General features: G+C 54.8%; 1 protein-coding gene across 2 annotated transcripts; it reads left to right on the forward strand.

The window, feature by feature from the left end:
• Window positions 1-7,823: 7,823 nt before the first annotated feature.
• On the forward strand, window positions 7,824-15,466 carry ARMC5 (armadillo repeat containing 5). 2 transcript variants are annotated; one of them, XM_032157239.2, is made up of 7 exons: window positions 7,824-7,914; window positions 8,123-8,654; window positions 10,564-10,671; window positions 10,773-11,559; window positions 13,026-13,522; window positions 14,151-14,283; window positions 14,380-15,466. In XM_032157239.2, exons 2-7 carry the CDS (start codon window positions 8,180-8,182, stop codon window positions 15,188-15,190), a joined length of 2,811 nt encoding a protein of 936 aa, XP_032013130.1. In that variant the 5' UTR covers window positions 7,824-7,914; window positions 8,123-8,179; the 3' UTR covers window positions 15,191-15,466. The 2 variants fall into 2 exon arrangements, with proteins under 2 accessions (XP_032013130.1, XP_032013131.1); XM_032157240.2 differs by lacking the exon at window positions 7,824-7,914 and having other exon boundaries at window positions 8,065-8,654; window positions 10,773-10,837; window positions 11,414-11,559.
• Window positions 15,467-17,403: the final 1,937 nt, after the last annotated feature.

Here is a 17,403-nt window from a genome sequence, read left to right on the forward strand (position 1 = left end):
GTCTCAGTACCTCTCTTTTTATCCTATCACTTGGGAATCCTCTAGGATTTGTTTTAGGGAGTCTCTGGTTAGCCCTGAGACATGAGTGGTGTGGGTGAGACTCCCAGGGTCCAGGAGAGGAGGAGTCTGGAATTCTCTGCAGACAGGTTTCCTGGAATCCCAATCCTGGCTCCTTCCAGCCGATACTAGCAGGCAACACTGGGAGGCTGGGAGCCTCTGGGTCAGAATTTTTGGACAGATGATGACTGGAGTGGGGTTGGGGTTGCTTCTCCTTCATGATGAATGAAAATTCTCCATTCTCAAGTTATTCATGAGGGCATGGCCCCAGATGGAACTGCTGTCTCCCCTCCACTCCCTTCCAACTCTGAGTGGGTACAGCACAAGAGCCCAAGTGGGCCTGGGGTTGAGGGAGGTGAGAGGCAGCATGTCCATGATCTGGATTAGCGTGTGTGGGGAAGCAGTGGAAGGAGCGAGGAAGGGAGACCCTGTGGGCACTTCCCAGGCACCAGAGACCCATTCCCAGGAAATCAGAGCCATTCCCAGGCACGAGAGATCCAGTCCCAGGAATCAGAGAGACCCATTCCTAGGCACCAGAAACTCATTCCCAGGAATCAGAAAGACCCATTACCAGGCAGCTGAGACCTCTTTCAGAGGTCCTCACATCCCTGAGATTAAAGCAGTCAGGAGGCAGGATGGAGAGGGGAGTGTCCTATCAGATCTAAGGAGGTTGTCAACTTCCTGGACTTCTTGCTAAGGACTCCTCTTCCCACCTTCATGGGTAGCTGAGGTCAGGGAATCTGTAGGGACAAGACTTTCTTTTAAATGCTAATCTGCTGACTAACCCCGAGTCTAGGAATGCCTCCAAAATGTCAAGCTGATGTGTTTTTTTGTTTTTTGAAATGGAGCCTCACTCTTTCATCCAGACTGGGGTGCAGTGGCACGATCTTGGCTCACTGAAACCTCTGCCTCCTGGCTTCAAGCAATTCTGCCTCAACCTCCCAAGTAGCTGGGATTACAGGCACGTGCCACCATGCCTGGCTAATTTTTATATTTTTGGTAGAGACGGGGTTTCACCACGTTGGGCAGGCTGGTCTCGAACTCCTGACCTCAGATGATCTGCCCACCTCGGCCTCCCAAAGCGCTGGGATTACAGGCGTGAGCCACCGTACCCGGCCCTCATGGGAAGACGAAACACCTCTTCACTGTAAGTTTCCTCCAAAACAACCCTTGTGCTATTCCAGAAATCAGAAGCTGTGACACCCACAACAATCTGTACATTCCTTCCAGAGCATGCATACTTTTTCCCCATGATATAGACCCTGGGTCTGGGGCCTTGCAGTGTGGAGATCTCCATTTCGCAGGTAGACCATACTTCTGCCTGTAAGTTTTCCTAATAAATCACCCAATACCGGCAAACTGGATTGTCTGCCTCCTTCTTTGGTTTCTTGGCTCCATTAGCATTTGGAGTCACTTTACATGACTCTTTCTCAGAACTGAATCCCTGACCTCCTTTTTGCAGGTCTTGGATCTGCCAGCCATTCCCTTCCCCATCACCATCCTGTTCCCAAATGGACCCCTGGTCTCTGTTCCTGGCTAGGGATTCACCTGCGCCCATGGGTGAATAGCTCTGGGGCCTTCAGCCCTGCCGCTGCGCTGGAGTAGAAGGTAGGCAGGTCTGCCCTGAGTCAGCCTCCCCTCCTTAGCCCTTCCTGGGACAGCCTCCCCCTCTTCCTCCACTCCTTTGGGAAAGGGACCCAGATCCCAGGAAAGAGAAACTGCCAATCACCTCGGCAGTGCAGGGGCCTTTCTCGTGGCTCTCTATGCTTGCCCCACGTGGGATGCTGGGGACTTAGCAGGGACAGTGCAGACAAGTCTCCATCCTCCTGGAGAATGCCTATGGGGATGTCCAGGGAAGGGAGAGGAGGAGGGAATCTGACCTGGGATGGGGGGCACTCCTCCAGCATCCCAAGTACCCCTCCAAAACCGCCTGCCTCACCACAGCTGAGCATCCAGGTGGGCGGGCTCCAGTGGCCACATCCACCACATAGCACCAGCCTGTGTGTGTCTTGCCAGGCTCAGAGCTGGGAACCTGGGACCCAGGACTGGGTGAGCTCAGAGACATAACTGACTGTACTGGAGTCAGTCTTATGCCCAGAGCTAAGCAGGAGCAGGGCCAGCCCGGAGGAGACGATGTTACCGACTCCTACCCCCTCCTGTCTAGCACTTAGAGTACCTCTATACTGGCTTGCTTCCTACAGTTACTCTGGGAGGAATGTCTGCCAGAGACCCTGACCTCTGACCCAGGCATGCAAGGGTCTGCCTTGCCTAGCTAAGCCTGTGCACTCTGTCTCTGCCTCCCTTCAGATAGGGAAAGGAGCTTCAAATTAGGGGGTGATGTCGTAGCACGGAGTGGAGATGGGGTGGCAGGGAGGCTCAGGGAAGGAGGCCAGGTATTTCACAGAGGAGTTCTGGGGGAGAAGAAGGAAAATGGCAGAGTAGGGAACAGGAAGGGGTGAAGGAAAGGGGAAAAGTGCCTTCACTGCATGGAAAGGTCCTTCTCATCCACAGTGGAGTGGGATGGAGACTGTAACTCAAGTACTTTTCTGCAGGGGACAGGCAAGTAACACATATGAAACGTGCTGAGTCAGGGATGCAAGAGGGAGTGTCCCTGTTCCCATGTCCAGGACAGCCACTACTCAACAAATTGCTGCCATAAAGATCCAATGTTGCAGCATCTTCTGAAATAAATAATAAAGCAGGCCGGGTGTGGTGACTGACGCCTGTAATCCTACCACTTTGGGAAGCCGAGGTGGATGGGGGAGGGAAGGGCCAGGAAAGGGGATCTTTTTTTTTTTTTTTTGAAACGGAGTCTTGCTCTGTCACCCAGGCTGTAGTGCAGTGACAGGATCTCCACCCACTGCAAGCTCTGCCTCCCGGGTTCACACCATTCTCCTGCCTCAGCCTCCTGAGTAGCTGTAACTATAGGCGCCTGCCACCACATCCAGCTAATTTTTTGTATTTTTAGTAGAGACAGGATTTCACCGTGTGAGCCAGGAAGGTCTCGATCTCCTGACCTTGTGATCCGCCCACCTCAGCCTCCCAAAGTGCTGGGATTCCAGGCGTGAGCCACCGCGCCCCGCCGGCAGGGGATCATTTGAGCCCAGGAGTTCAAGACCAGCCTGCAACCTGGCAAGATCCTGTCTCAATTAAAAAAAAAAAAAAAAAAAAAGCAAACAACAAACCAAACCCCAGAAATCAACTGTGATGTGAAATCTCCTTATTTAAATGTTGGCTCTTTAAAAAAATAAAAAGACCAGGTTAGGTGGCTCACATCTGTAATCCCAGCATTTTGGGAGGCTGAGACCAGAGGAACACTTGAACTCAGGAGTTCAAGACCAGCCTGGGCAACACAGTGAGACCCCGTCTCTACAAAACATTTTTTAAAAATAAAAAAATTAGCCAGGTGTGGTGGTGTATGCCTGTAGTCCCAGCTCCTTGGGAGGTTAAGGTGGGAGGATCACTTGAGCCCAGGAGGTTGAGGCTACAGTGAGCCACAATTGCACCACTGCACTCCAGCCTGGATGACAGAGTGAGATTCTGTCTCAAAAATAAATAAATAAACAAATAAACGGGCATGGTAGCTCACACCTGTAATTCCAGCATTTTGGGAGACTGAGGCAGGGGGATCGCTTAAGCCTAGAAGTTTCAGACCAGCCTGGGCAACAAAATGGAAACTCAAAAAGTAAAATCGTGGCTTGTTTGAAAACACACACACACACACACACACACACATAGCCAAAACAAATGTGTTTCCCATCTCGGGCTTGGGCACTGGGTCACAAGCTTGGACAGTGAAGCTGCTTCTAAACCCAGCACAAGGTACAGTGGATGCAGGACATGGGATAAATTCCTGTTAGATTAAGCCCGTCCCTCTGCTTCTGAGGTCTGGCCTGCCTCCCTGTTCTGGTCAGAACCTGTGTTATGCAATTGGAGAGGAGAGGGATCCCAGGAGTATCTGCCCTAAAGTGAGAAATTAGATTACAGGTCTCTGAAACGGATTCTGCAAACCAATCCTCCTTCCATCCCTACTCTACCCATACCTAATATTCTTAAGCCGTTACGAATTTTGCAGAGGTCTACAACACTTGACACTCACTCAAGGCAACTGTGAGGAAACTGAGGCTTAAAGGCCACTAGTAAGCAGTGTAAAAAGGACCTGATCATGACAATTATTCTTTGAGTGCCTACTATGCATGTGCTGGGCTCAGGCCCTTCACTGAAACCCTGGCTTGCACTCTCTGAAGGGTCCTGGGTGAGGAAGATGTAAAGAACCCCGTACCTCATCACTGACACCCTGCTGGGGGCATGTGCTGCTCCCAGCCTGAGATGAGTGCTGTTCATTACATGTCATCTCCATGAAGCCTCCCGCATTTGCTCCAGGAAAGACCCATTCGCCACCCCGGTGTCATTCACTCTGCGTTGTTGCTGATACTAAGTCTGTTTCCTTCAAGAGGCAACAGGCTACCCAAGGACTGGGGCTGCTGCCTTCATTTCTGCGACCTCCAGCGGGAGCTCTTGTGTGAGCTGCATGATGCTTGCTAACAGCTCTAGGCAGGAGGGAGAGGGAAACTGAGGGCTGCCGAGTCATCCCTGGCCCAGGTGCTTCGTGCGTGTGCAGTGTTCCTGTGGAATCTTTACCACAACCTCCCATCTCTGTTTTACAGATGAAGAAACAGGCTCAGAAAAGGCAGACGTGTCTAAGGTCACACAAGCCTTGACACCATGAGCTAGAAGCTGAGGGTGAGGTCACTTCACATCCCTTCCCTTTAGCTTCTACTCTATGTGGGTAGCATCCTCGACACAGAAGCCCTGATAAACGATGGCAAAATTGCCGGGCGTGGTGGCTCATACCTGTCATCCTAGCACTTTGGGGGGCTGAGGCTGGTGGATCACTTGAGGTCAGGAGTTCGAGACCAGCCTGGCCAACGTGGTGAAACCCTCTACTAAAAATACAAACACTGGCTGGTGTCATGGCGCACGCCTGTAGTCCCAGCTACTCGGGAGGCTGAGGTAGGAGAATCACTTTAACCCAGGAGGCGGAGGTTGCAGTGAGCTGAGATTGTGCCACTGCACTCCAGCCTGGGCAAGAGTGAGACTCCGTCTCAAAAAAAAAAAAAAAAAAAAAAAAAGATGGTAAAATTTGGGGGCAGCAGACCAGATGCCTGGACTGATGGTAGGACTGTCCCACAAGGGGTGGACATTAAGTCCTTGAAACAGACAAGTCCCTCCCCCAGCAGGGAAGGGAAGGGCCTCAGAGCTTGGTCTCTGCTCTGAGCACAGGTAGGTGCTTGGGAAGCCTATCCCTGGCTCCCACATACACAAAGTTTTACCAGTAGAAATGTATGTTTGGGCAATGCCCAGGCAAAAAGGCCATGTTCAGTCCCCAATGTCCAGGCACAAAGGACTCTTCACCACTCTTCCGTCTCTTGACAGAGTGGCAGAAAAGGAGCCTGGGGAACTTGGAAGGGAAGGGGATAAGGCAGGGGAAGGGGCAGGTGACAAACCCTGGGCCTCTTGCTCCTGCCCAGAAATGCAACAAAGCAACCCCTGAACTCAACATACAGGTCTGTTCTGGGGCCCCCACCACCCTAGCATCACCCATAATGATAGTTCTCACGTGCTGAGAGGACTTTTGAAGGGCTCACACAATGGTGCCAAGTTCAAATTCTCTGGCCCATCTGCCAGAACACAGGCTCCCCCATGGTTCCCGCTGGAGGTTAGGAATGCCCCGCCTGCGCTCTGCCATGGCACTCCTCACAGGCGCTTGCCTGATTTCTGGTCCCATTCCTCTAGGAAGAGGTAGCTGTTGTTCTAGGTGTGATTAACCCCATCACTCCCTAGGCCTGTGAAGGGATTGCGTGAGCTACTGCCAGATCTGCAGGCACCTGGGTCCGCGCTGGACAGCTCCCACCATCCCCAAACTCTCCCTTCAGCTGGTCGACATTCCAACTTTGTAACTTCAAAGAACAAACCTAAGCCCTCTTAGCTGGCTGGGCTCTTTGAAGGCAGTGATCACAGATCTAGTGTTCTGATTCTTTCAGACTGGGGCTCTTTTGTTAAAAAAATTTTTTAAATTTGTAATTTTTTTGAGACAGTCTCCGTCGCCCAGGCTGGAGCGCAGTGGCACGATCTTCGCTCACTGCAGCCTCCGCCTCCCGGGGTTCAAGTGAGTCTCCTGCCTCAGCCTCCCAAGTAGCTGGGATTACAGGCGAGAGCCAACATGCCTGGATTTTTTTTTTTTTTTTTTTTAAGTAGAGACAGGGTCTCAATATGTTGGCCAGGCTGGTCTCGAACTCCTGGCCTCCAGTGATCCGCTAACCTTGGCCTCCCAAAGTGCCGGGATTACAGGCATGAGCCACCACGCCCAGCCCAGACTGGGGTTCCTTGACTTAGCAAAGGGTTGGACAAAAAGATGTGGAGACCCCCCTGCCCCAACCGAATCCCATCATTAGCTCTAAAATCAACAGCCCTAAGGGAGCAGAAGGGGGTCTGCTTAGAGATCCTGGTTCCTTCCATTTCCTTGAGGTCCGAACCAAAGTCAGAGCTGAAGTTTCAGCTAAAATTTAAGCCAGGGCTATATGCAGAGGCTGTCGCCCTGGTGCGTCCGCTGGTGCTGGCCCAGGTTGGAGCTTTGGGCTACAGCCTTGCCACACTGCAGGCAGATGCAGGGCTTCTCGCTGCTGTGGGCCGCCTAGTGGATGGGCAGGTGGGAGCTCTGGCCGAAGCTCCGGCCACACTCACCACCAAGCATCAGGTTTCCAGACTTTGTGACTGTGCTGGTGCCGCAGTAGATTCCAACTGTGCACAAAACTCCTACTACAATACAAACAAGGCACTTAGAAGCCTTCTCACCCATGTGGAGCGCAGGTACTGCAACAGGTTGGAGCTAAGGCTGAGACTCTTGCCGCAGTCCCCTCAGCGGTAAGGCTTTTAGCGGTGTGTGCGCGCTGATGCTGAAAGTCTTACCACACTAAGCACAGGTATAGGGCTGAAGCGATGGTCACACGCGGGGCAGGAGTACGGCTTTTCACCGGTGTGTACCCAGTGGTGCTTAACCAAATCAGAGCCACATCGGAAGCTTCTGCCATACCCCGACAACGGTAAGGCTTGTCACCAGCGTGGCTGCCTTGGTGGTGAATGAAGCCGGGGAGGCAGGCTGTGGTCGGCCCACACTTCCGGCACTCGCAGGTTTTGGGGCTTGTAGACGGTTGCTCTTGGCAAAGGCTTCTTCCTCCCCAGGGCCAGAGCCTGACCATTTTCCGGGAGGGCAGCTGCCCCGGCCACACCAGGAAGGGCTGCTCAGGCAGAGCCACCTCGCAAACCACGGGTGACCTGGGGGATCCCCGGGATGCGAATGTCCCGCTCCCCCGCCGCCCCGCCCCGTCCGGATTCTCCCTCGCCTCTTCTGGCGCGGCCGACTGCACTGCGGGTGAAGAACGCCCCGTTTTCTAGATGCCAGCTCACGAGCACGTCCAGAGCGGAGGACACTCGGGACACCGGGGTCCAGCTCCGGAAACGGAAAATTCCACAAGCCCGTCACTCTAGGAAACGGCAGCGAACGTTCTCAGTAGGTTTAACCATCTTCTTCCTCTGACCGAGCGAGGGTTCCCCCTCTGCGGCGCGGTCAAGACCCCGCACTTTCGGCCCGGCTCGGGGTTCTCGGAGACCGTCCCGAGGCCGGGCTGCACCACCGCTGGGGGGCAGCGAAGCGAGCCTAGAGGAGGAAAGGCGGTCCCCGTCGAGTGCACGCCGGGGGCGGAGCACGGCACGAAGGCTCCATGGTCGGACGTCTGGGCTGTTCGGAGGCCCCGGCCCACCTGGAGGGCCCTGGAAGAGTTTCCGGCGCTTCCCGAGGTAGGCGTGAGAAGCTCGGCGCCGACCACATCTCCCGCATGCACCGCCCGCATGTCCCAGGTTGCGCAGCGATTAAGGTACCGCTGCGCCTCCTGTGCAAGGACAGACTTCCGGGGTCGAGAACTACAACTTCCGACTTGCATCGCTGCGGTGGCGCTATTTAAACAGCGTCAGCGAGTCGGTGCCCGACGATTCCCCTGTCTTCCAGTTCCGCTCCCTGGGATCAGCGGCGTGAAGCGGGGCGGAGTCTGAGGTCCGAGCCAAGATGGCGGCTGCGAAGCCAACCCTCACGGACTCGCTCTCGTTCTGCCTCGCGCAGCTCGCGGCGGCGGCCGGGGAGGGTCTGGGTGGGGAAAAGGACCCAGCGACCAACGAGACACCCCTGAGCCGCGCGCTTCTAGCCCTCCGCACGCGCCACATCAAGGCAGCGGGGGGAATCGAGCGCTTCCGGGCACGCGGCGGGCTCCGCCCCCTACTCGCGCTGCTACGGCGAGCGGCTGCAGCGGGTTCCGCCCCGTCCCAGGCAGGCGCCGGCTCCGCCCCCTCGCCGGCCGCGTCGGCAGCTTCTAGCCCCGCCCCCGCGTCGGGCCCCGCCCCCTCCGCTGCGTCGTCGTCTATGCCTACGCCGCCAGTGCGCCTGCGCAAGACGCTGGACTTGGCGCTCAGCATCCTAGCCGATTGCTGTACGGAAGGGGCGTGCCGGTCCGAAGTGCGCAGACTCGGAGGCATACTCCCTTTGGGTAAGTGCTCCGCCCCCGTTTCCTAGAAAGGTTAGGGTTGCAACTCCGTTGCTGTCTGGACCCGGGCAGTCTGGAGTTCTTTGTGTCATATCCCGGAATAATGTGCTTTGTGATGGCGCATCGCTCCTGTTTCTCAATCGGTTGTGCCCCGTGACGTCACTGCACTTTCTATAGATAAGAGAGAGCCCTCCTAGACCAGATAATTTTATAGCCATTGTCTAGGAATTGGTTGTTGAGGACTTCTTTCGAAGCTGGACTAGCGGAGGCCAAAGAGTTATTTGGTGACTTTTTCAGATGATTCTTATCGTCCAGTTATGATGTTCATAGCAGACATTCAGTGCCCACTATGTGTCCGGCCCTGTGCAAGGTTCTGAAGCCCCACTGATGAGCTGGAAGGTGTAGTGGTTCAGAAAAGGAGTTCTGCAAAAGTCACCTAACCCCTCCGAGGCTAGGATTCCTTGTAAAATGGGGCAATAATAGCTACCTCAAAAAATCAGAGTGGGGAGAAAACGAAGTACAAATATAGCACGAATATACAAATATTCTAAGCATGATACATATTTCAAGTTATTAAAAACTAGCATAAGCTGGGTGCAGCGGTACGCTCCTGTAGTTCCAGCTATTTGGGAGGCTGAGGCGGGAGGATCCCTTGAGCCTAGGAGGTCGAGGCTGCAGTGAACGATGACTGTGCCTGTGAATAGCCACTGCATTCCAGCCTGGGCAACGTAACAAGACCTCGTATCTTAGAAAACCAAACAAACCAGTAGTCGCTTAGAAGCAGGAAAAGATAAATAAAAATAATTAAAACCAGCACAGGAAGAACAAATCCTAGCAAAACATAAGCTTTTCTGTTTACCAGCTAAATTGGTGCCTCCTAGTGGCAATGTGTGAAAGCAGTTTACATGTCACTACCTGCCTTCCATGAAATTATGCTAGTTTTGATGACATCTTAACTTTTCGGATAAAGGGAAGCATTAATATATTTAAAATTTACATAAAATGTATCTGGACCATATATGTTTGACAAGAGCCTTGGTTATTAAGTAACCCCCATCATTCAGCTACTATTTTTCATTTTAAATATCTTCCGAATTTATCTGCTTCTCTCTCTCCCTACTTCCATTGTGTGCCCAGAGACTGGTATCTCTGTGCTGTGTGATGCCGGTAGCTGGGTTGGTTCAAGCTATTGTCTTTTCATGCTTGGACTATTATGACAGCCTTTTGACTCCCCCCTTCCAATTCTTTCCCCCGTAATGCATTCTCCCTATGGATGCCAGATTGTATCATGTCACTCCCCTTCATAAAACCCTTGTGTGGCCCCCAGTCCCTTCACATTCAAGTCCTGACCCCTTGGCCTGACATTTGAAGCCTTTCACAGACACTGCATCTTACCTCTGGACCTTTGGAAAGGCTACTTCCAAACCTGAAATGCCTTCTCACACCCCCATCCACCGTGCTTCTGGCAAATACCTTCCTGTGTACCCCTCCAGATCCAGCCCGAGTGTTAGCCTCTTTCTTTTTATTTTTTTGAGATGGAGTCTTGCTCTGTCATCCAGGCTGGAGTGCAGTGACACGATCTCAGCTTACTGCAACCTCTGCCTCCTGGGTTCAAGCAATTCTCCTGCCACAGCCTCCCGGGTAGCTGGGATTACAGGCGCGCACCACCATGCCCAGATAATTTTTGTATTTTTAGTAGAGATGGGGTTTGGCCCGTTGGCCAGGCTGGTCTTGAACTCCTGACCTCAAGTGACCCACCCACCTTGGTCCCCCAAAGTGCTAGGATTACAGGCTTGAGCCACTGTGCCCTGCTGACCATTAGCCTCTTCTGAAAGCCTTCCAGGCCCTCTCAGGCCACATTCTCCAGGTGAATAAGGGGTAGAACCCTTACAAGCCCAAACTGTCCTTGCAGTGACCATTCTTCAGTGCATGAAGACAGACAGCATCCAGAACCGAACGGCCCGTGCCCTGGGGAACTTAGCCATGGAACCTGAGAGCTGTGGGGACATCCACTGTGCTGGTGAGAGGCTGTGAGGTTGGGGTCTGCTAGGGCTCGGGGCAGAAGAAAAGCTTGAGTGTCTGTCCTTGTTCACCCTCTGTGCTCCCCTTTCCTGCCCTCAGGTGCTGTTCCCCTGCTTGTGGAGAGCCTGACAGCCTGCCAGGACTCGCAGTGCCTGCAGAGCGTGGTGCGTGCCCTCCGTAACCTGGCAGACTCACCCCAGCACCGCCTGGCCCTGGCACAGCAAGGAGCAGTGCGCCCACTGGCCGAGCTCCTGGCCACTGCCCCAGATGCTGCACTCACCTTAGCCCTCGTCCGTGCCCTCCTGGAACTCAGCCGAGGCTGCTCCCGGGCCTGTGCTGAGCAGCTAAGTTTGGGTGGGGGATTGGGTCCACTCGTCAGCCTGGCTTCCCACCCCAAGCGGGCAGTACGTGAGGGAACCATTCTGATCCTCGCCAACCTGTGTGCCCAGGGCCTGATTCGGCCTGCACTGGGCAATGCTGGTGGCGTGGAGGTGCTGGTAGATGAGCTCCGGCAGCGCCGGGGTCCTAATGGAGCTAGCCCAACCTCCCAGCAGCCCCTGGTGCGGGCTGTGTGCCTCCTGTGTCGTGAGGCCATCAACCGGGCCCGACTGCGGGATGCTGGTGGCTTGGATCTACTGATGGGCCTGCTGCGGGACCCTCGTGCAAGCGCATGGCACCCTCGTATTGTGGCTGCCCTTGTGGGGTTTCTGTATGACACTGGGGCCCTGGGCCGGCTGCAGGCTCTGGGACTTGTGCCTCTCCTGGCTGGGCAGCTGTGTGGTGAGGCTGGTGAGGAGGAAGAAGAGGGAAGAGAAGCTGCTTCCTGGGACTTCCCTGAGGAGAGGACCCCTGAGCGGGCACAGGGTGGAAGCTTCCGGAGTCTCAGGTGAGTCCCTGCCTCAGGGCTTGGGAGGGTGAGCAGTGCAGTGGTGGGTTTGTGTCTGTCTTGGTCCTCTTCACTACCTCCACCCCCATTCTGTCTGAATAAGACTTTTATAACCCAGACTCCTGATTCCCACATGACCACCTGCCAGTTCCTATTTAACACACTCTACTCCCCTGGGTCTACCTTTTTTTTTTTTGAGACAGGGTCTCACTCTGTTGCCCAGGCTGGAATGCAGTGGTGCCATCTCCACTCACTGCAACCTCCACCTCCTTGGTTCAAGCAGTTCTCCTGCCTCAGCCTCCCAAGTAGCTGGGATTACAGGTGCCGGCCACCACACCCAGCTAATTTTTGTATTTTTAATAGAGACAAGGTTTCACCATGTTGGCCAGCCTGGTCTCGAACTCCTGACCTCAGGTGATCCACCCGCCTCAGCCTCCCAAAGTCCTGGGATTACAGGCGTGAGCCACTGCACTGGCTGGATCTACTTTTTAACCTTGGTTCCACCCCAGCACCTTTGAACTTTGGGCCCCAGACAAGTTCACTGGGAGGTGGGATATACGCTGGTTAAGATGGTGGGCTCTGGAGTCCAAGTTCTTACTCTGATACCATCACTCATGAGCTGAAGCATCACAGGAAAGCTGAGGGTCTTTATTTTTTTAAAACATTAGAGTTGGAGAGCTCGCTTTGTTGCCCAGGCTGGTTTTGAACTCTTGGCTTCCAGTGACCCTCCCGGCTCAGCCTCCCAAAGTGTAGGGATTACAGATGTGAGCCACCATGCCCAGCCCCCAGCGCTTCCTATTTCCTTTTTATTTTCTCCATGACCCCTGTACTCTACACTAGCCCCACACTAACATAACTCATGGTACTCTTACTTCTTGTCTGCTTCTTCTCACTGGAACATAAACTCCAGGGGGACAGGCACTTTGTTCAGTGCTTCTACCCAGCACTGAAAGAACAGCTTGGCACATGACAGGCATCAGTAATTACTGAATGAGGTTTTAGTCCTATCCCCCTCTCACTTCCGTTTCTCCCCTTTCTCCGCCCTCCTCCTCTCCCCTGGCTTTACCTCCCTCCAAGACAGCTTTTAGCTCATGCAGTGGCTCACGCCTGTAATCCTAGCACCTTGGGAGGCCAAGGCGGGAGGATCGCTTGAGCACTGGAGTTTGAGACCAGCCTGGGCAACATAGCGAGACCCATCTCTACAAAACATTTAAAAAATTAGCTGAGTGTGGTGGCACATACCTGTAGTGCCAGGTGCTGGGGAGGCTGAGGTGGGAGGATCACTTGAGCTCAAGAGTTCAAGACTGCAGTGAGCCAGGATCCCACAACTGCATTCCAGCCCGGGCTATAGAGGGATACCATGTTTCTTTAAAAAAAAAAAAAAAAAAAGACGGCTCACGCCTCTTGGACTCTGCCCCTTCACCTTGGCTCTGTGTTCAGTCTCCTTCCCTTTCTGCCCTCCATAGGTCGTGGCTGATATCCGAAGGCTATGCCACGGGCCCTGATGACATCTCCCCTGACTGGTCTCCTGAGCAGTGTCCTCCGCCGGAGCCCATGGAGCTGGCCAGCCCCACCCCCACCCCGACCTCGCTGCGGTCACCACGCACCCAACGCACTCCTGGCCGCAGCCCTGCCGCCGCCATCGAGGAGCCTTGGGGACGCGAAGGGCCAGCCCTGCTGCTGCTATCGCGCTTTTCCCAGGCCCCTGACCCAAGTGGGGCACTTGTGACCGGTCCGGCCCTGTACGGCCTGCTGACCTATGTGACCGGCGCACCGGGCCCGCCCAGCCCACGTGCACTGCGCATCCTGTCACGCCTCACTTGCAACCCTGCCTGCCTCGAGGCCTTCGTGCGCAGCTATGGCGCAGCGTTGCTGCGGGCCTGGCTGGTGCTCGGGGTGGCACCCGACGATTGGCCGGCACCACGTGCCCGGCCCACTCTCCACGGCCGGCACCGAGAGCTGGGTGAGTTCCCACACCCACCCGTCTCCTTGCCCCATGCGAGTCCCCATCCTCCCCCATGGCTTCCGTGGGCCCAGAACCTCACCTTCCCACTCACCTGTCCTCCCCAGCGCGTCCTCCAGACAACCCGTCACCAGAGTGGGGTGGGAAACAGGGCGTTCAGGCCCTCCATGGGCCCACAGGCAGAGTTCTGCTGTGTCCTCTGCCCTAGCCCTGGGGTCCAGATACCCTAACTCCAGATGCAGCCCGGCACCCAGGATCTGAGCTGGTCTGTGCTTCTTTCCTGGCTCTGCCATTGGTTCAGCGCTGTCCTGACTGCTCCCCACCAGCCTGCTGACCTGTGAACCCCAGCCTCACCACCACCCCCAGCACTGCCAGGGACTGCCCTGTCTGCTGTGCCCTGACCACAGGCTGCTTCAGGGGCCCATACTTACACCCTGACCGTCCCACCTTCTGTCCTTGTCCTGGACCTCAGGTTCCCAGCGTCCCGAGCCCAGCACTGCCTCTTCAGTGCCCTGATTTCTCACCCAGAGGTTTCACCCTCCTTCATCTCACAGGCCCAGAGTCCTGTCTCACTCATCCCACATATCTTAGACCCCAGCTCCCAGCCTGACAAGCTTTCCACTCACAGGGGAGAGGCTACTGCAGAACCTGACGGTTCAGGCCGAGTCGCCCTTCGGGGTTGGGGCCCTCACGCACCTGCTGCTCTCTGGGAGCCCTGAGGACCGAGTGGCCTGTGCGCTGACCCTGCCCTTCATCTGCCGGTGAGTGGGAAGTGGGTGCCTTGCGGGATTGGGGGAGGAGTGCTGTTTCTCCCGGGCCCGGTTGCCACCTTCTGAAAGGCCTTTTCTTCCCTGTAGGAAACCCTCTCTGTGGCGCCGGCTGCTCCTGGAGCAGGGTGGCCTCCGGCTCCTCCTTGCAGCGCTGACCCGGCCGGCCCCACACCCGCTTTTCCTCTTCTTTGCCGCGGACTCCCTTTCCTGCCTCCAAGACCTGGTGTCTCCCACTGTGAGCCCAGCTGTCCCACAGGCAGTCCCCATGGACCTAGACTCACCCTCCCCTTGCCTCTATGAACCTCTGCTTGGCCCAGCCCCTGTCCCAGCTCCTGACCTGCACTTCCTGCTGGACTCAGGCCTCCAGCTCCCTGCCCAGCGAGCGGCCTCAGCCACCGCCTCCCCTTTCTTCCGGGCCCTGCTGTCAGGCAGCTTTGCAGAAGCCCAGATGGACCTGGTGCCCCTGCGAGGCCTGTCGCCTGGCGCAGCCTGGCCTGTCCTGCATCATTTGCATGGTTGTCGGGGCTGTGGGGCTGCCCTGGGGCCCGTGCCCCCGCCAGGCCAGCCCCTGCTGGGCTCAGAGGCCGAGGAGGCACTGGAGGCAGCTGGCCGTTTCCTACTGCCTGGGCTGGAGGAGGAGCTGGAAGAGGCCGTGGGCCGCATCCACCTGGGACCCCAGGGCGGCCCGGAGTCAGTGGGTGAGGTGTTCCGCTTGGGCCGGCCCCGGCTGGCTGCCCACTGTGCCCGCTGGACACTGGGGCCAGAGCAGTGCCCGAGGAAGCGGGGTCTGGCCCTGGTGGGGCTTGTGGAGGCAGCAGGTGAAGAGGCAGGGCCCCTGACGGAGGCTTTGCTGGCCGTGGTGATGGGGATTGAGTTGGGGGCAAGGGTCCCTGCATAGACTGTTGATGTCCCCTGGCAAGGGGACCCAAGGATGAATTGGCTGTGAAGGAGCCTCCCTGAGACTGGCAAGGGAGGAGGCTGAGCAGAAGGAGTCGTCATGGAGGAGCAGTGAGAACATGGAACCAGACCCCAAGATGACGATCTGAAGACCTGGGAGCGAGAAGCCAAGGTCAGGGTCTGGGCGTAGGGCCCAGAGAAGCAGAACAGCCCAGAGCCCCAGGTTCCTGGCCTGGCCCAGACCTCTGGAATTGAGATTAAACACTTTGGAGTTGGATACCTGTGTTGTGTGGTGTGTCTGCTTCTGTTTCTTTGCCCACTAAGCAGAGTCTTGTTCAGGCCTTTGTGTCTGGACACAGACCCCTTGCATGTGACAGTTTAATAAGTACTAGGACAGGGTTGAGTTCCCAGGCTGCTGCTTAGGATGTGGTTTTGGGCCCCAGGGGAAGCCTGCTTCCTGCTGTCAGGGCCTCACTGCTCTGACATAGCAACCCAACTGGACACACAGACCTTGCTCGGGGCTGAAAGGGTTGTGCTGAGGGAATGCTGTTAGTCTGATGATGTGTTGAAGGCCTTTGCATTACTGACTGTTGCCCGTCTTGGGCCCCCATTCTCTGGCTCCCTTTTCATCTCCTGGGCCACGTGTCCTACTGCTGTCTGTCTGAGGGAAGACCTGCTGTGGAGAGAATCTCTGAGCCCTGTCTTAGTCATGCCCAGAGACAGACAAAGACCTGTGCTGGCATTGAGGAGAGGGAAGGGCTCACATTGCTTTGGTCTCCAAGGCAGGGTCTCCATCACCTGGCTTCCAGATCTTTTTTTTTTTGACTGTTATTTTGCTTTAGATTCAGGGGGCACGTGCATGTTTGTTACACGGGTATATTGTGTACTGGGGAGGATTGAGTTTCTAGTGAACCCATTACCCAAAGAATGACCACTATACCCACTAGGTAATTTTCCAGCCCTTGCTCCACACCCACCTGCCCCCTTTTTGGAGTCCCCAGTGTCTGTTTCTATCTTCATGCCCCTGTGTACCCGTTGCTTAGCTCCCACTTAGAGAACATGCAGTATTTGGTTTTCTGTGTCTGAGTTAGTTTACTTAGGATGATGGCCTCCAGCTCCATTCATGTTCCTGCAAAGGACATTATTTCATTTTTTAAGGCTGTGTACTATTCCATGGTGTATATGTACCACATTTTCCTTCTTTTTCTTAAGACACAGGGTCTTGCTATGTTGCCCAGGCTGGTCTCAAAATCCTAAGTTCAAGCAGTCCTCCTGTCTCAGACTCCTAAAGTGCTGGGATTTATAGGCACGAGCCACTGTGCCAGCCAACATTTTCTTTATTCAGTCAACCATCGATGGATACTTAGGTTGGGTCCATGACTTAGCATGCTATTGTGAATAGTACTGCAATGAACACAACGAGTCCAGCTGTCTTTTACATGATTTCTTTTCCTGTGAGTAGATACTCGGTAGTGGGATTTCTGGGTCAAATGATAGTTCTAGTTGTAGGTCTTTGAGAAATCTCCATGCTGTTTTCCATAGAGGTTGAGCTAATTTACATTCCCACCAACAGTGTGTAAGTATTCCCCTTTCTCCACATTCATGCCAACATCTGTTGCTTTTTTACTTTTTAATAATTGGCTTGCAGATTTTTGACTCCTCAGTGGCAGCCTGATTTTGGGGAGAGCTGCACTGGGCCTGCCAAGGTCTGCTTCTGGGCAGCTGAGGTTGGCACTTGCTGTCTCTGAACCTCTGTGAGTGTTGGTCCAGGTCTCTGGTTTTCAGGCTATGCACTAGAACCAAGCAGTGAGCTTTGAAAAACTTGATGCCTGGGGCCTTGTTGCTCACATTGGACTGGGCATCAGTATTTTATTTTATTTTATTTTTATTTTTGGAATCTTGCTCTGTCACCCAGGCTGTAGTGTGGTGGTGCAATCTTGGTTCATTGCAGCTTCCGCCTCTCTGGTTCAAGCAATTCTCGTGCCTCAGCCACCCAAGTAGCTGGGATTACAGGTGCCACCATGCCCGGCTAATTTTTTTTTTATTTTTAGTAGAGATGGGGTTTCACCATGTTGGCCAGGCTGCTGTCGAACTCCTGACTTCAGGTGATCTGCCTGCCTTGGCCTCCCAAAGTGCTGGGATTACAGGCGTGAGCCACTGCACCCAGTCAGGCCCTATCTTCAAATATAGTCACACTGAGGGTTAAACTTTGAT

The sequence above is a fragment of the Hylobates moloch genome, unplaced genomic scaffold (assembly GCF_009828535.3).
Source record: "Hylobates moloch isolate HMO894 unplaced genomic scaffold, HMol_V3 SCAFFOLD_6, whole genome shotgun sequence".
Lineage (NCBI taxonomy): Eukaryota > Metazoa > Chordata > Mammalia > Primates > Hylobatidae > Hylobates > Hylobates moloch.